Raw genomic sequence first — 18,725 nt, 5'->3', positions numbered from 1 at the left:
CTGACAGAAAAGCAGGACCACCCCGACGGCCCGCGGCACAGAGCAGGCCACGCCTGGAGTGGGCGTCCCACGCCCAGACCCCAGCTGGCTCCTGTGAGAAAGCAGCCGGGCGGCTCTCTTCCCTTGATGGGGACACTTCTACTTGGGACAGAACCAACTCAAAGTCCCGCTGCCTTGGCCATGGTCTCTCAGCACGTTCACGGACAGTGGGAGCCGTGCCTGGCCTGGCACCCGTCTCAGGCCGCTGGGACAGAGGCTGCCTTCACGGGGCAGCTGGGGGAGCCGGGCACGGTGAAGGCTTCCCAGGCTCCACATCAGAGGGAAGGCGGGGCAGGCAGGCACCCCCAGGAACACGCCAGCAAGGTCAAGAGCAAGGTTGGCCACAGCCATGTCCTGGGCCTGGACACGGCAGTCGCAGCCTGGGAAAGGGGTTTGCCGGGCGGAAGGGCCGCAGCCCCCCTAAGGCGCCCCACACCCCCACCCGCCAAGCAGCAGGGCTCAGGGTCCAACTCCAATACCACCCTCGCGGGGGGACTCCCTCAGAGCTCCTCTCACTGCCACAGCCTTCGGGGCAGGTCGGGAGGCTGGGGGAGCCCCAGGTCCATGGGCCCGGTCAGGGCAGGTCTGGGGAGGGGCAGGCATTCCCGGAAAGAATCCAACGCCGAGCCCAGCAGCGGGGCGGTGTGGGGAGGCGCACCTGTGGGAGGGGCTCAGGGCTACAGTCGCGAGGACGGGCCCACGATGGACCGCTGTCCCACAGGACGGTGCCGACCCTCGAGCGCTGTCCCTGCCGTGTGGGGCAGTGGCGAGAACGCAGCTCTCTGCAGCCGGGCCGGGAGCCCGCGGCGCCGCCACCCCAACCCCAGACGCCAGCCTCAGAGCTGTGCCCGACAGCCCGGTCCCGGGGCAGGCGGACGGCGGAGCGCGGCCGCGGCTGGGCATGAGGGGAGCACGGGGGACCCCACAGCCGGCCTCCAGAGGACGCAGCCCCTCCTCTGGCTCAACTCCTCTTTAACGAAACGTCATTTGGGAAAAGCATTTCAGAGCCTTCAAAATCGCAGCCCGAAGCTCGTCAAGCCAGCCGGAGATTACTTAAGATTTACCGCACAGACGCAAAAATAAAACAGCCCCGAGTGAGGCGGCCCGCGCAGCGCTGACAGCACCATTTGTAGCCGGGACCGCGCGCCTCCAGCCTCGGCCGCCTGAGTGCCTCGGCTCCGGCCGGCTCCGCGTCGTCACGTCAAATGAATTTGGAAAGAGAAGAAAAGCGACAGGCACTTTAGGGATATAAGTCACATTTCAGCTTCCGTTCAGATTAATGACCTCGCGGGGAGCCGCTGCTGAGGGCACAGACAAAAAAAGAACACGAAACCCACGCTCAGCGTGAGCCTCAGCCCCCGGGGGTGCTCCAGGACCCCTGCCCCCAGGGCACCCCACACCCCAGGGCTGGTTCTGGGCACCAGCGGTACAAGGTCCGAGGGGCCCACCCGGCCTCCTGCGGTTCCCAAACCGATGTGGCCCACAGCCCCCAGGGCCATCAGCGACTGTCCCTACGTCCAGGAGGCCCGAGGCCAGGAGCCTGCCAGCCCAGGGGGGAGGAGGACTGGTGGGCACGGCAGACACAGCCCCCCCCCCCCATTGCAGCTAAGAGTCCTTGCCAGGAAGGGCTGCTCTTCCCCAACTCCACTGGCAGAGGGAGCCACGGATCCTGGCCCCAGCCTCCAGGGACAAGGGTGGCACCGGCCCGTGGTCTCCATAGTCATGCTAACTAACGCCAGGCCCCCAGTGGCGCAGGACTGAGTGCAGTCGCCCCCCACCCCCAATGAGCGGTGTCACCCCTTGGAACAAGGAGGGCAGGCGCTGGCCATTAGCTTCAGGGCAGTGCTCAGGACGCCTGGCTTCCCTGGGCCGAGAGCCCTGCCCCCTGCCTTCCCACCTGCCCCAGGTCACACAGCCTGTGCCCTCCCTGGCGCCCCGCGGCTCCCCAGGGAGGCAGCGAGTGTCTGCAGGAGGGTGGGATCTAGGGCCAGCGCTGGCTCTCCTGGCTCCTGGGTCACCAGCCTTATTTTCCACCGGTGTCGATCAGCCCCTACAGCGCCGACTGACGCTTCTAGGACTGCTGGGACCCATCTGCCGCACCCCCCAGGGTGTTCTCCTCGGAGGTGGGTACAGAACAGGAAGCCCCAGAACGGCTCCCGGCCCGTGGGCTCAGGCTGGCTACCTGCTTTCTCACCACCACAGCCCCGATCCCACACCGCCCGGGGCCCCACCACCAGCCCAACCCCTCCTTCTGCCCAGGGAAAAGCTGAAGAGCCTGCAGATGCCCATGGCAGAGGTCAAGGCCACAGCCAAGGCCAGTTGGCCACACAAGGCCGTGGGGCCCGCTGACGGAGCTGACGGGGGCAGGAAGGTGGGCCCCACACTGGCCGCCGGCCCCGGAGACAGGCCTTTTCTGCTGCCTTGACAAGCCAAGCCCAGGCGTGGGCAGCCAAGAGCACAGCCGGGCAGCCGGCAGTGGCCACTGTGCTGAAAACGCAGCCCCCCAGGGTCCAAGTGACCTTGAGCAAAGGCAACTTAGTCCACCGGCAGACACACTTGGGACCCTGAGCCACTCAGCCCTCAGCAGCCGCCCCTCCAGCGGTCTGGCGCCCCGGGAATCCAGGGAATCCAGGGCTCTGAGCTCAGGCCATGTCCGAGCTGCCTGAGGTAACATGGTCAGGGCATACAGAGACCCCAGTGAGCGAAGCCTCCACACGTGGCCTCAGCTGACGTGCAGCCATCCGGAGGGTGGGCTCAGCCATGCCTGTGGGCACAGGGCGGGTTCGAAGGCCTACAGCACCCGGGGACCTGGCCTGAGCCTGCAGCCGTCCAGCACGAGCCAGGACTACGGGACCTGAGCCATGTGGCCCCAGCACGGCCTGGGGGAGGGCTGCACAGAGCCAGCCAGGACGGCGCCCTAACTGTTCCCACCCACCCACCCAGGCGGGCCCCTGTGCCAGGGCACCCAGACAGCCATGGCCCTCCCCGCAAGGCAGCTGGCCCAGCGCCGTCTTCGCTAGGGTGAGGAGCTTACAGGGCACAGTGGCCGTGCAGGGCTGGCAGCTGGATCTGGGCCCGTCCATTTGCAGCCTGGCCTGGGGCACCCACAGCCCACCCCATCTACCTGACCCGAGGTCAGACCTCGCAGGCCTGCCCACACGGCTCCGCAGTTCCCACGCTGGGGCGAAGGCATATTCCCCGTCCTGCTGCGGATGGGGCTGTTCTCTATCTAATGGGCTTGACCTTCCCGCTGTACAAGGCAGCCGCCCGCATGCACACCTGGCCACCCCCCACCCACCCATCAGCCCTCGCCCCCCAGGGCCTGGCTCCTGTTTCTGCTCCGTGATCCCCGTGGGGCCCAGCCAGCTCAGCACTGGCCCAGCAGAGCCCAAAGCAGGGGCCTCTGTGGCACTCCGAGACGGAAGCTACCCTCAGCCCCCAGCCACACCCCCGGGGAGGGGCGGGGCCCTGCAGGGGCTCCATGTGGGGCCGGAGTGGGACTGCAGGAGGGGAGGTGCGCGCAGGAATCGATAAATCTGAACCTCATTCACGACGATCTGGGGCTCTTATTAAGTAAATTAATTTAAGTTAATTTAGCTCGATCATGACTCCCGATCACAGTGATTTACTGAGGGGGAAATTGCATTAGGAAAGGCCATGCTCACTAGATAGGAGAACGGAAGAAAATTAGACCCACTTAGCACTGTGAATTAATATGGAAATAGCAGGTGTAAATTTAACCTTATCGAGAGAGTGAAAATTATCTTCATAAATTTGTAGAAATAGCCCCCCAGATACTTATAAATCTATTTAAAACAAAAATATTACAAAAAGTGCAGTAAAATTAATTTAAAATACACTTGCAGCGCTTTTGCCTCCAGAAAAACTGGCAGCGGGGCCAAGTTCAGTGCAGCCGCATGGTAAGGGAGGAGGGTGGTGGGTGCTGCTGCCTGCCTGGGTGGGCTGGTCGCCCAGGACACGAGCCGTGGGCCGGCAGGCCGCTGCTCCTTTCACGGCCCTAGAGCCCGGCAGCCACTGGTGGGGGGAGGCTCATAGTAGGCTGGCGGGATGCCCCTGCCCAGGACCAGAGGTGGTCCAGCCCTTCGGAGCACAACAATCCCTTCCCCACAGCCTCTAGCCAGAAGTTACGTGGCTTAGAGTGCCCGCTGAAGCCAGAGAAGGAGCCCCCACACTGCTCCCCGAGGCAGTAGGCTCCCCGTGGGAGGGGGTGGTGAGAGGACAGACGGAGGGGTCTGCCACTGCCTGGTTCCCCCAACCCGCCAGAGCCGTCACCCCATCACCAAGGGAAGGGCCGCACCCCACTCCGTATCTCCTGAGGCCACAAGGCTGAGCAGGCTCAAGAGAGAGCCCCCAGCTTTGGTTCCCAAATGTTGCCGCTCCAACAAACCCTCTTGTTTCCGGGCTTGCCCCTGGTCTGCACGCGGTCAGCCAGAGGCAGCCTAGAGCAAGGCTGCTGCGCACGGGGGCGGCACGGAGGGGCCCCCAGCCTCACCTCCGGCCCTGCACTGCAGCTCCCCGCTTCCGGGGCACTGCTCGGGGCCCAGACTCTGAGCGGAAGTTTCCCCGTGAAGGACACCCAGGTGCAGCTCGGCGTGACCTCGCCGGTCTGGACAGTGGCCGTCCCCTCGGTCACCGCCCGCCAGCTGGCAGCTTCCTGACAACGGTGGGGGGCTCACGCGTCTGTGCACGCAGCCCACACGGGCCGGCCATACGTCCGGGACAGAGACCATTGAGCGGAAAAACGAGCCCGTTCCTCCGCCAGCAGACGGGCCCAGCAGGCTCCCGCGGCAGCCTGGACGAGAGCCTCCTACCTGGACAGGGAGAGCCGCCGTGCCCGCCAGGAGGGCAGGGACAGGGGAGCCTGGGGGTTGCTGAGAGGGGACGCTGGCGTCTTCTTGACAATGCGGTAGCGGGTCTTGATCTCTCTGCCGGCGGGAGGGCTCCTCAGGGCGTGCAGACCAGACGCTGCGGAGAAAACCGACACACAGCAGGTCAGCGGAGGTGAGCAGGGCCTCGTCTCGCCTCCCCTGGGCCCTCCCGTCGCAGCGCACAGGCATCCCCAGGGCTGCAAGAGAGCTGGGCCCAGGCCCCCGCGGGGAGAGGGGCAGGGAAGGCAGCAGCCAAGCCTCCAGGCCAGCCAACAGGGGCGGCAGCACAGGCAGGCCGCGTCCCCAGAGCTTCCCACAAGCGGTGGGGGCGCGGGAGGGGGCACCGTGGGCGGGTCCGGGAGGCCAGGGGTGCAGAGTGCTCACCGCCCTCTCCGGGCACCCCCCGTGCTCACAGAGATTTATGTATTTAATCACCACTGTTTTCATAACACCTTGCGGGGTGATGAACGCCACAGCTTTTTTCTTGCTGAATGTTTCATGCAATTACCAGGGATCTGTTTTGCCCGGGTTCCCCTCCACTTGATAGCCGGCAATTTCTCCACAGCTTCGAGGAATGTACCTAATTGCCCGGCTCTCATAATCTACGGCTCTAACTGCCCAGATAATTAAAGCGAACGCAGCAGGGACGCAGCCGCTGAAGCCGTTCCCGCCCAGCCCACGGCCAGCAGCCTCTCGGGAAGCTGCCCTCTGGGACGCTCCGCCTGGCTCCATCCCACCTGGCCGCCCAGCACCTGGGAGCATGGCTGGGAAGGGAGGCCGCCAGCCCAGGACTCCCACCCACAGAGCCACAACAAGGAACTGACCGCGACGCCACAGCCAGGCAGCCGGGCCACGGTGGGGGTGTGTGGGCCCCACGAGGCCACCAGGAAAACACACATGGTCTCGCTGCTGGAGCATCAGCAACAGGGTGGGCCCGTGACCCTTCGGATGAAGTGCGCCCAGGGTCCAGGACAGCCCAGGACAGGGCGCAGGGCAGACACGTGACTGCCCCAAACCCGCAGACCCCCCCACAACTGTGCCCCGTGGCAGCCACTCCGCTCCTCCGACAGCAAGGCCAGCGCACCACGACCTCTGCCTGGGCCCCTGGGCCCCAAGAGGCACCCTCCCGGCACCCACAAATCCCGAGCCGGACTGGGAACCTCCCCGTGACCAGCCCACAAGGAGCCCTTATGGGTCTACAAATGGCATCTGGAAATCATCCCTGGGAGCCCCGGACCCGACGAACCTCTCACCTGCAGCCAGGCCCCAGATCGGCACCACAGCCCACAGACCTCTCCAGGCTTGCCCAGCCCGCCGGAGCCACGGCACCCTCCCAGCTGGCCGGGGGCGAGCAGGACAAGCCTACCGTATCGGTGCCACTGCCCCCACGCGGCCAGCAACTGCCTGGTGACTGGCACCCTGCCTCCCGGTCCAGATGTCAGAAGAGCCCCTCGTGCAGGTGTCCCCCACCCTCTGCCAGGGCTCCCACGCACCCACACGGCCAGGCCAGGACACAGCGTGGTTCACAGCTTCCCGAGTGCCCCCAGACCAGAGGATCTGCCTCTGCTGCCAGACCAAGGAGAGTGTGGACGCCCCTTGGACATGGGGCTTCGAGGCCCACAGAGTGCGTGAAGCAGGGCAGAGCTCTGTCCCCATACAGCTGCCACCCACCCAAGGGAGCCGTGACACAGGCAGGCGAGGCTGGGCTAGACACCCCAGCAACGGGACAGGCCCCCTCCCCCACTCGTCTCTGTCCCTGCCTCTGTCTCCCATTCATTGTCTCCCCCCCAAAGCCCAGCTCTGGGAACTCACGGAGAAAAGGCGAAAGCTCAGCAAGGGCAAAGGCATCACCAGGGACACCTGGTCGTGCTGAGCGGCCCCTGCGGGCAGACCTCTAGCTCTGGCCACCGACGCACTCCTGGGACGTAGGGGAGAGCCTGGCATGCAGCAGTAGACAAACACCTGCCGAACCGAATGTTCAAGGTCTTGCAGGCGAGGGTGGACCCAACAAAATCAGTCACACCTCGTTGCAACCGACAGGCTTCCCCTAAGTCGCCCAGGCCCCAAGCGCACTTCACAGCCTCCCTGCTCCCACGGCCCTTGCGTCTGGACGGCACACATGCCTAGAGCCCCTGACCCCGGCGCAGGGGCCTCCCGGGGCGGCCACACCCCGCTGCTCCGGGATGTGAGGTGCGCCCCCCACTAGCGCCACGCAGCCCTGGCCCCGAGGCCAGATTCCTGCTTGGGGGCACGGCTGCCTCACCTCGTCCCATTCCTCCTGAGCACAGGGGACCCCGAGTCCAGCCCAGCTCTGCTCCCCCCTTCCAAATGCACGAGCCTGCCACCTCCTCCAGGAAGCCCCCAGACCCCAAAGGCCCGGGCTCTGCACTCAGGCCGACAAGCAGCAGCACCGGAAGGCCTTCCTGCACAGCGCAAGCCTATCGGGAGGCCAGTTTTTGGCCGAACTTCCTGCATTTGACTTCTCGGGGTGTCACGGCCAGTTCCCGGAGAGCACGCCGTCGCCACGCAGACCTCCTCCTAAAGGCCGGCGGGCGGCAGCGACCTCACGTGGGCAACTGTCAGGCCTCCACCGGGTGCAGATGGAGGGGAGGGGGCACACCTGCCCGTGCCCTGCCCCCACTGTGGCCTGCAGGCCACTCCTGCTCCCCGTCTCTCCCTGACAGGCGGTGCTGGACACAGGAGAGGAAGTGCTCATGGCCGTGGCCCCGGGAAGACCGTCCAGGGCATCCCTGCCGAGGGCACAGAGGGAGGTGGGCGGGACGCCCGCACAGCCGACAGACGCAGGGATCCTGAAGTCGCGCCCCGCGCTCAGGGACCAGGAAGCTGGGGCGGGAGGGAGCGCCCCGCTCCGGAGCTGGAGGGCCGGCGCAGCCAGGCCGGGAGGCGGTGCCCCAGGCCGCGGGCGCCCAGGCCCTGCCCCGACCCTGTGGCTGGGAAGGCAGTCCCAGCAGCCTGCCATTCCTCCCGGCTGGCGGAGGGTTTGTGTAGATAATCATGTTATTGAAATAGGATGTGGGTTTAATTCCCTTCATTACAGACTCCCAGGGCTGTAATTTTTTTCTCCGCATGATGCATTCCCCGTGGCACATTTCACTCAAATCAAACCCTTCGCGCCTTTATTGCCAACGAGGCCCGGGCGCCGCGTTATCAGGCACACACACACAGCCCTCTCCGCCCCGCCGTGCAGAGGTCACTTCTAATGACTAATCGATCTCATTAGCTTTCCTAATTAAAAACTTTACTACCGCAATGGAAGACAAACTACAGAAAAACTGCTGGCATCGTATCTGAGTGGGATATGAGCCCATCTATCAGCAGAGCCCGCGTGCCTGCAATCGGCCCCGCGGCTGGCCTCCCCGTTCCCCTGCTCAGGGGCCCTGTGGGGGTGGGGGAGACGCCCGGGCCGCCAGGGGCCTTCCTGCGCCAAGCACGGGTACAGCCCACACAGGCAGGCCCGCTGCCGGGGGAGGGGGAGGCCGCAGCGCCTGGGACCCGAGTGGTGAGCCGGTGAGCCCAGCGTGTGCTGCCCTCCGTGATCCAGCTGCGGAGGCAGGGAGCACGCCAGCCCCTGGCCAGTCCCTCACCAGTCCCTCCCGCGGCCTCCGGGCACAGGACGGGCGGCAGAGAAAGGAGGACCGCGGCCCGGCCCCAGCTCGCCCAGCACCCCTCCTCAGAGAAGCCACCTCGGATAGCAGAGCCCATCCCACGGAGGTCATGGCTCTCTCTGTGTTACCGCAGAGCAGGAGTTGAGACGGAGTTCAGATTTTTATGGAACTTCAAAGGGCAATAACTAGGTAGAAAATGAGTTGCTAATTTCACAATTGTTTAATGAATAAGGAAAAGAAAAAAGCTCTGTGCAAAGATATGCAAAGATGCGACCAGCTGTTGGGCGGTGCATCCAAAACGGGTCGGGCCAACCCAGGGCCACTAAGTGTCCCCTGCAGCACCAGGCCGTCCGTGTCTGGCTCCCTCGGGAAAGGCCTGGTGGGGAGGGGCAGGGACCACGTGTCCCAGGCCCCACCGCTTCCCACCCCACCCCCCACCACCCCCCACCACCCCCCCCCCCGCCACCGCCAGCAACAGGCCACAGACGGGAGCGCCAGGGCCTCCAGAAAGAGGCCATCTGGGCAAGAGGCCGAGGACGCCACGGGAAGGCGGCCGGTCAGTCCACAGCCAGGCTTCCCACCCTGTTCCAGAAGCCTCTCCCCTAAGGCCCTGGGGGCGGGGCAGCATGAGGCAGCCAGGGCGTTGGGGGTGGAGCGACAGCCCAAGAGCACTGCCGCCTCTGGCCCTCCACGCCAGCTAGGGGCTGGGGCCGCTGAGCAGGACGCCAGTGACCAGCACCTGAACACAGAATTCACCAGAATCAGCCACACGAGACACCCGTGCACGGGGCAGCCGATCTGCCCAGAACCAGGACCCGAGAGACCCGTGCACGGGGCAGCCGATCTGCCCAGAACCAGGACCCGAGAGACCCGTGCACGGGGCAGCCGATCTGCCCAGAACCAGGACCCGAGAGACCCGTGCACGGGGCAGCCGATCTGCCCAGAACCAGGACCCGAGAGACCCGTGCACGGGGCAGCCGATCTGCCCAGAACCAGGACCCGAGAGACCCGTGCACGGGGCAGCCGATCTGCCCAGAACCAGGACCCGAGAGACCCGTGCACGGGGCAGCCGATCTGCCCAGAACCCAGCTGTACTCCTGAGGGAGGGCACCAGGCCAGGCCCCAGACCCGCAGCTTCTCAGGGCCACAGCAACGTGGTGGTGGGAGAGAGTCCTCCGACTGGGGATGGGGAGCCCAGCTGCCGGGGAGGCTGCGGTGGTGGGCCTCCCGCCAGCTCTGCTCCCCAGACAGTGACGCGGACCCATCAGCACCCCCAAACGGCCCGCACCTTTTGCTCGCTGAAGACCAGCTGCGGCTCCGCGGTTCAGGAGCCACAGCGACTGCTCTTCTGCTCCTAAACCATCCTCCACTCCTCGTCGGCTCAGGTCACAGCGGGCCTGTCCCCGTGCCGCCAGCCACCCGTGCCCCTCACTGGGATGGGCGCGGGGCCCCTGGCCGCCCAGGGCCTGTGGGTGCCAATGACAGGCCTCCAGACGCGCTCTTCCGTGGTCGGAAAGGTCTTCCTCCCACAGCAGTTCCGGGTGAGGCGCCAGCTGTGGTCTGGCCTTGGAGTCCTCGATCCCGGGCGGGGGAGCTCTGGCATCAGGCAGATGAGAGGGGACAGGGTAGGCAGGGTGTCAAGCCATGGGAACCAGCCCAGTCCCCTCCTGGGCAAAGACGCGAGCCAACACCTGGCCGTGGGGCTGCTGGTGCGCCCCAGAGAGAAGGCAGGAGGCCCCTGCATGCTGAAGGCTGACGGTGTGGGGCACACCCCCAGATCCCCTCTCTGCAAGGCCTCTGATTGTGCCTCGGCGCCCACAGCCTTCAGGGCAAGCCCTGGTCACAACCCCGTTCTCCGGCGAGAGCAAGATTCCCAGACCAGCCTCCCGTTGCCGGCTGCGAGCACACTGGAAGCCCACCCATATGCAAACGGGTGCACCCCACAGGCGGGACTGCCGGGGAGCACCCCCAGCAGGGAGTCCGCCGACCTGGGCCGGGGAGGAGGACCCCGAGTGGGGTCAGAGAGGGGACAGCATGGCCACAGGCTCTAGGCGGCCAGTGCTCTGGCTTCTCCTGGTAGATATGGGGACAGGCTGGCCAAGCAGGACAGGTGGGTCCAGACTGTGCAGGCAACAAGCAGCCCACAGGCCCTGAGCTGAGAAAAGGGCCCCAGAGAGCCAGGCCCTTACCTTCCCACACTTATGTGGCGGGGGAGGGCGCAGGGGAGGCACAGGTCAGCCCAGAGGCCCCTGGTCTTCTCGGCAGCAGGAGGTGCCCTGGAGTCCCCCCCCCCCAAGCCCCAGCTGCAGGTGAGCCACGCAGTGGACACGGAACCTTGCACCAGAGCAGCCTTGCAGGACCCTGGCGAGGTGGGCCAGGGTGGGGCTCGGTGGGGCAGCCCCTCCTGACGACAAGGCAAAGAGAAGCCTTCCACAGGGAGAGCTATTCTCACACCCGAAATCCTCCCATGCATCTGAGCTGTCTCTGGGCCGTGAACCTGGCGGGAACACCGTGCCCACCGCTAGAGCCAGAGCGGAAGTCAGCGGGACGTTCCGTCTTCCCTGGGGCGGGAGCGGCTCTGCCCACCGGGGCACAGACGTCCTGCACCTCTCCGCGGAGGGTTAAGCACCAGAGCAGCTCCTAGAGGCGCAGCAGCCCGGGCCGCGGCCCAGGGGAAGGGCTGTCAGTCCCAGAGGGAACAGTGAGGGGTGCCTGCCCTCTCTAGACACTGCCTGTCCACCCAGGCATTTCCCAAAGTGGCCCTCATCTGAGCCGTCCCCTCAGTGAGCCCTGTGAGCCTGGAGAAGGTGACGCCAGAGGGCATCTGGGGGTGAAATGGGCCTGAGACTCTTCGGAGGGGCGGGCAGGCCCAGAGGCCACGAGGAGCGACTCCGTGGATAGACGCAGTCTGCAGGAAGCAGGGAGAGGGAAGCCCCGCCCGCGGTGCAGGCTCTGGTCCTCAGGTGCTGGGGAGGGGGGATCCCTGGATCGCCCTCCCCCTCCCTGGCCCACGGAGGCTCAGGCCAGTTTCTCCCCAGTCTCTGCAGGAGCTGCCGGCCTGGGGGCTGCCCCGGGGAACCTCTGCACTCCACTCTGACAGCGGCGCCCCCCGGCCCAGCCCAGCCCGCCCGCGGCACCGGTGCGTGTGCGCCAGGAGTGGTTGTTTCCTGCTCACGTGGCCTGGCTGCAGCCCCCCGCAGGCCACCAGGGCTCCCACACCACCAACCCCAGACCCTTCGGTTCTGCACTTAGCCAGGATGGATGTGTCAGACGCAGGGCTGGGGGCCTCGGATGGGCCGCGCCTCCGTGCTCCCGGGAGACAAGCAGCTAGAACGGCAGCCTGGAGAAGGACGCCAACAGCCTGGTTTCTACGGACGCTGGTGAGGCTGGGGGCCCAGCCAACACCACCTGCCCTGGCTTGGGGCAAGCGACAGGACTCTGCCAGGACCCTGAGGGACAACCTGGCCATCTCTCCCTCCCAGTCCCCCAGCGCCACGGCACGGAAAAGATGCAGCCAATGGCCCCAGGCACCGGCGCAGGCAGCTCAGCCCCGGGAAGCCTGCTGGGTTCTTCCTGCAGACCAGGCCGCTCAGCCTGCTCCTGGCAGGACCATCGAGGCCGTGGACAGAGCCCACCAAGCTGGGTCCCATTCCAACGGGGATGGAGCTGTTGCGGGACAGGGCTGACGTGGTGCGTCCAGGGCGGACGGGCGCTGGTGACCAGACAGGAGCTACGCTTAGCGAGTGTCAGAGGAACAGCCCCGGGGCCTTCTGCCGCTTCAGCCTAGCGGGCAACCAGCCTTCCAGAAGAAAGAAAACCGAGCCCGTGCCCCCCACATGGCTCTCCATGCGGCCCGGGCTCACCCTGCCCCGCAGTGTGGCCGGCTCCTGAGGAAGACGTCTGCCAAGGAAGCCAGGCAGACCGAGCAACCCCCAACGGAAGCTCCCCAGAGGACGCGGCCATGTGAGCCGCAGACGGGGAAGGCCTCCCAGACCCAACCGTCCCAGCCTTGTCCCACGGCCCCCAGGAAGCAGGTGCCGGTCAGGTCCCCACAGCACCTCTCAGCCCTGGAGGTGAGCCGCACAAGCACCCCAGGCTCACCGGCGAGGGGACCCGCCTGAGCACACAGGCTGAAAGGCCGGGAGGGACACGGCGCAGGAACCTCTCCCTGGCCGCCTGGAGCTCCCTGCCAGAGGGTTTCTTCCCTGTCCTGCACGGCCTCCGCCTGGGGCAGCGTCCCTGCAGACGGTTCTTCCGGCCGCTCCCTCTGGTCCTCAGGATCAGCGCACGGCTGGCTTTCGTCCTCCTCTCTAGTCCGTGGTCTTCGCCTTCTGAGCACACGGTTCAGCGCACCTGTGGCAGCAGGACGCCTGGCTCCGCACCTGCCTACACAGGCCTACCCAGTGGCGTCTGGGCCACCCCACAGACCCAGCAGCCCGTTGAGTGCCAGCCGGGCCCCAAACCGGCCTCCCCAAGCCCCGTCCGCACACTGCTCCGCGCTGAGACGAGAAGCAGGGAGACAGCCTGCCTGTCCCTCTGGTCGCCACGCCCTGTGCACCCATCTAGGTCCACCTGCAGCCAGGCTCAGCCGCGATGTGCGCCGCCCATCGCACAATGCACAACCCGCGCCTGGGCTCTGGGGTGCTCAGGGAACCGCTGCGGCCCCCACGCGGCCTCAGACACGGCCGGCAGCTGAGTGAGTGCCCCAGGCTCCCCGCCTGCTGCAGGAGGCCACTCCCTGCCAGGCCCCGAGCGGGACCACAGGCGCACTCCCAGCCGCAAGGCCTCCCAGTTGCCTCCATGGAGTCAGCGAGGGTCACAGCGAGGGGATGTGGGCGATGAGCACTGATGAACGCGACTTCTCACCCATCGAGCGTGAAGCCAACTGCCTGCAGGCGTCCACACGGCTGGGAGGCGGGCATTGGTGGGCGCAGGGCACCCCACCGCGTCTGTGTGGACTCAGACAGAAGCAGTTTCCGTAAGAGGCTCAGCCTCTCCCCCCAGCCCCCGCCCCCAGCTCCCCCCCAGGCCCCCCCCAGGCCCCTTCGCTGTCTGCGGGGGAGGACACAAGTACCCAGGCAGGGTGGGCGCTCGTCAGCTCTGGTGGGACATCCCCACACGAAGCTGGGGGCCTCTGTGCTCTCATGCCCTCCGCAGAGAGCACACGACGCCCAGTGCGTGGCAGAGCCCATGGGGCACGTTGGGCTCTCGATGCACAGACACAGGACAGAGCCCAGGCTGGGGAGCCAAGGGGCCTCCGCGCAGGGTCCCAGAGGACGGACAGAATGGACAGAGGCTCAGCTCCCACGGACACCAGCCAGAAACATGGCTGCCAGGAGGCCCACGTCCCTCCATCCCATGAAGACGCTCCAGACGCGCCTGCAGGCGGGCACCCTCTCGCACAGGTGCCGTTTGCCTGGCCGAGCCTGCCGTCCCCCCGACCCTGGACGGTCCCAGCCCAGGCAGCTGGTGCAGGGAGGTGCACAGAGCACACAGGAGGCAGGGCCCGGCCCTCAGGCTCCCATCTGTGGAAGCACCGCGGCAGCGCGACCAGCCCCCGCCTCTCGAGCAGGTGCCCATGTGCTGGCGGGAACCCGTCCGGCTCTCCCAACGAGGCGTGACAGCAGCCCAGGCAGAAGGCGGCGGACACCCCGCCCCCGCGCTCACGGCAGGAGCTGCCGCGCACGGAGCTCCAACAAGCTTCAGGAATGCGATGACTATAGTCACAAAGTATGAATTTTTATGAGTCTAATAAATCACTCCACTTTTCCTGTGTTTGATGGTTCCCAGCCCTTCGAATGCTGGAAGAGCCCGGCTGCGATGAGACGGTCTGGCCCTCGTCCCCAGCGGTGGCCACGAACAAGGAGACAGGGCCCCTGGAGAGGCTCCCAGGCACCCAGGATGCCCCCGCTCTGCACGCGAGGCCACAGGAGGTCAGTGTTCCCACGGGCTCGTCGGGAAGCTCTCAGGAGGGCTCTGGCTCCCCTCTGCTCAGAGACCAGCCCGCGGAAACGCCAGGATCCCTCAGGCAGGGCCTCCCAGCCAGAACCAGCATGGGCTGGCGTGGGGAGAGCAGGCGGACGGGAGCACGCACACCGCCGGGACAGAGGCGCAGGAGGACCCCAGAACCTGGGGGGTCCGATGGGCAGCAGCCCGCCCGGCCCCGTCGGCGTCCCACCTGCATCCCGTGGCCTGCAGGCGCTGTCAACGCCGCGCCAGGGACCGGCCCCGACAAGCAGTTACCGATTATCAAATCACAGAGGCAGCCCGACAGGCCATACGTCAGCCAGCAGCCGGCGGCACGGCAGCCTGAAGAGCGTGGGCAGCTCACTGATGACAAACGACCATGGTCGGCTGCCTGTCCCCCAGCGGGCCCCGTTCGCTGTCGCCCCGCACTACCTGCTGTTTAATGACGACACTGTCAGCCCAAGACGCGGCGCCAACGCTCCACGGACTGTCAGGGCCCTATTAGAGGGAAGATTGAGACCCTACTCTTCTCACACTCACTCAAGCAACTCGAGCCGCTCGTTCCTATAATTATGGTGCGCGAGCCATCGATCGCGCCGACACCTGACCCGTCTGTACGAGATGGCAGTAGTTTGCTCCGTGACAGTCGCTATAGATTATGGGGGGTCGTCCCTCCCCTTTAACCATGCTGCTGTGGGAGGAAGGGGGAAAGTGAGCCCTTCTCACCACCCACCCACCCACAGGCATGGCCCAGAGGCCAGGGAAGCCCGCCCAGCCCCGGGAGTTCAGGAAGCTCCCCTCCTGCACACCAGGAAGGTCAAGGCGGCGCGTGGCAGGCAACTAGGGGAATCCAGGCAGGGAGAGAACCTCCAGGCCGGGCACTCCAAGTGAGGGGGCAGCCCACCCACCGGGGGCCTCCTTCACAGGCGAGGAGCACGGCGGAGAAGCACGCTGGGGAGCAGGGTCGGCCTTGGCCGCTGCCCACCCCGCCCCCAGCAGGCCCAGGCAGCTCGCTCCCTGAGGCGCCCCGGCTGACCGTGGGCAGAGCAGCTGGGCCAGGATGTCCCGGGACTGGGCATCACGCGCCTGCAGCTGCCCGGGCGCCAGCACATCCAGGCCACCTCCCGCACCGAGGGCCGACCCTCCTCGGGCTCAGCAGGCCCTGGAGGGACTGCGGCACCTCAGGGCAGCGTGTGGGGAGCGCATGGGCGTCAGGGAGCGGCCGGACCCATCAGGGCACAGGGTCCCGCCATGCTGCACGCTGGGTCCTGGGGCTGGGCTTCGGCCTCACGGAGAAGGGAGCTCATGCGCAGGGGACCCAGCCCACGCCTCCTGCCCTTGCCCCTGGGTCACAAGACAGGCCTGCGCCCTCCTGTGCTCAGACCCCAGCCCTGACCTCGACGACCCTGGGGAACCCCTCAACCGTCCTGAGCTGAGGCGGCAGCTACCGCCCGCTCGCCCCCACCGGACTCGCTTCGGCCTGCGGTACCGGGGGTCAGTCAGCCGTAGCCAGAGACCGAGCCAGACCAGCCTACCCCGCAGCTCCCACTTTCGTGGCCTGATGCCCACACACTACTCGCAGGGACCGAGTGGCCCGGGCCACAGAACGCCTTCAGGAGAGAACACGGGCGACACGAAGCTCCAGAAGCGACTGAAGACCAGGAAGAGGCCCGAGAAGGAGCGGACTCGGCACAGGGAGGGCCGTTCGGAGGTGCGGACCCCCGTGCCCCGCCCCTCACGCGGGCCAGCCTCTGACAGAAGGCCGTCCCCGGGAAGGGCCAACACCGTCCTATCCCCGCAGAGAGTTCTGGCAGGAACTTGCTCGTTCATTCATTCAGCAGATTTCTGGCAAGATCCGCTATGCCCTGGCAGAGACGGCAGGAGCACGGTGGGCCTCCCCACAGCCCCGGCCAGGAAGGGCCCCCGGGGCACACATCAGAAGAGGCAGCGGCAGCACCCACGAGCCCGACCCTGAGAGCCCGCGGGGCCCCTGCCAGGGCCCAGCCTGCACAAGTCCTCCCCCGCCCCGAGCTGCAAGGGATCTGGGGGTCCGGACCACAGCAAGTACTGGACTCCTCTCGAGACAGCCCCGTTCCGTGCCTGACGCGGGGCCCAAGCGACCCCTCAGTCCCGCCTGCCTGCCTGATGCCCACCGCGCCCCTCCACCCACTGCAGGCCTCCTTGCCTGGCAGCACCCAGTGCCGGCAGCCCGTCCTCCCTGTGACCGAGATGGGAGCAAGCACAGAGCTGACCCCAGGACCTCCTCCCCGGGCACCATGCTCAGCCTGGCTCCCTACCCCTGCCCGGGGCCAGGACCTGGAGCCAGCCCAGCAGAGAGGCCCTGGAGCAGCCCCAGAGTCCCAGCCCAAGGCCTCCTGCCTGCGCCCTGGCTAGGGCTCGCGTGCCCAGTGCAGGGGCCCAAGGCCTCAGCCCTGCGTGCCGGCAAGACCGGGTGCTGGCCGGCAGCGAATGGCCCGCGGGCCCCCAGTGCGTGCTCTCTGCCCTCGCGAATCGGCCAGGGCCGGCATCACTGCACGCACTTCCGTCTGAGGGCCGGGCCCGCCCGGGGCCAAGAAAGCCAGGAGAGACAGCCTGAAAGGTACAAGGTCATTCACATCCCTCTCAACCAGGCCGAAACCCCAGGAGACCAGAGGCTCTGAGGAGCAATGTCTGGGGGGGTCCCAAGTCCCCCCGTGAAAGGTGAGGCCACGCCCACACTCACTGACAGCACCGCGGCCGCTCGAGCCGGGCGGCGGCACAGCCATGGGGACAGAGGCGGCCCACGCCAGAGCCTCACCTACCCCGCCCTGGCAGCTGCGGCCGGGGGGGCGGCCGGTGGGCAGGAAGGGGCCGGACGTGCCCACCACTCCCAGACAGACAACCCCACACTCTCAGCCGCGACGCGGAAAGGGCCAGTTCCCTGTCCTGGGGGCCGCGGGCAGGCAAGGCGCAGAGCACCGCGGACGGTGACTCCAACGGCGGAGCCTCTGGAGCCATACAGCCCCCAGGAAAGGAGGAGCATGCGCAGAGCCTGCCTCCTCCCGGCTGACCCCCGTCCTCTCCCTCAGGGATGGGGGCACGCAGGGGGCAGCTGCCCCCACAGACACGGCAACCCCAGCGCACAGGGCGGCCGGCACAGCCCCACGGGTGTAGGATGTGCACGGGCTCCAGCCTTCGCAGGGAACTGCCCAGGGGAGCCCCGGGGCCCCTCTCCCAGCCTGATGTCACCCAGGCAAGGCTTGGCCAGAGTCCACGGGCGCTGGGGAGCTGCCAGGTGGCCTGTGGTCCAGGCGCCCAGGGGAGCCCAAGGCCTCCAGGCAGGGCACAACGTCCCACTCGCCACAGCAGGGCCTTTTCTCGGGTCACCCCACTGCTTCCTCTCAGCCCAGGCTAAAGGGAGATGCCTGCCAGGCAACCTGGAAATAACCTCTAGAATGAGCAGTGGTAGCTCACAGAAAACCACGCATGCCGGTCCCAGAACCCAGGCTGCCAGGCTGGCCTTTGCTGGACCGCACTAGGGAAAGGGTACCAGCCCGATGGGCCGCGCCCTGGCACGCTCAAAGGTGGCCCACCTCTGCCCCCGGGGCCCTCCGCACAGGGCGGGAGCCCCAGAGCCCACGGATCCCCAGCAGGAGCCCACAGAAGGGCAGACCGCGGCTGCAGGGGGCTACAGGCACGGGCATCAGCCATCTGCGGACAGGAAGGAGGGGGAGCAGGGAGGGAGCAGGGAGGTCAGAGGAGGGGCCACGCGTGCAGGTCTGGGCGGGCAGGGCAGGCAGCTGCAGCGACAGGCGGACGGACGTCCCCCGCATGCTGTCCCCACACACTCCCTGACAGCTGCCGCTCCCCGAGCATCCGCACGGTGTCCTCACAGGGGCTGGGCTCACGCGCTCCCAAGCGGTAGGGTACACCCCTGCAGAGCAGTGCCGTACACCCCGCAGGCCGGGTTTGCACACAAGGCAGCAGTGTGGCCAGCCACCAGGGCGCAGACTCAGCAGGGATGGGAATGCAGTGACGAGAGCAACTTTGTGACCGGCCCAGGCTTCGAGCTTTGGCAGGGCACCCCCAGACACAGGGCAAGGGGCTCAGGCCCAGGGCCTGTCCCAGCTCCCCCAGACCTCCCAAGTCGAGCGACGCCCAGACACAGAGCAAGCCTCCCAGGGTCGTTCTTGCCCGGATTCGGAGGTGGGGCCTGGGGCTGGGG

General features: G+C 66.9%; 1 protein-coding gene across 1 annotated transcript in view; it reads right to left on the bottom strand.

Annotated features, from left to right (window-relative positions):
• Nucleotides 1–18,725, bottom strand: part of ZC3H3 (zinc finger CCCH-type containing 3) — an 80,705-nt gene that overhangs the window by 40,772 nt on the left and 21,208 nt on the right. Inside the window, exon 4 of the mRNA XM_046006575.1 lies at nt 4,872–5,025. Coding sequence (XP_045862531.1) covers nt 4,872–5,025 — 154 coding nt within the window. The remainder of the gene's footprint in view (nt 1–4,871; nt 5,026–18,725) is intronic.

Source organism: Meles meles, chromosome 1, assembly GCF_922984935.1.
Source record: "Meles meles chromosome 1, mMelMel3.1 paternal haplotype, whole genome shotgun sequence".
NCBI classification, from domain to species: domain Eukaryota; kingdom Metazoa; phylum Chordata; class Mammalia; order Carnivora; family Mustelidae; genus Meles; species Meles meles.
This window is presented reverse-complemented; position numbering and strand designations above follow the sequence as displayed.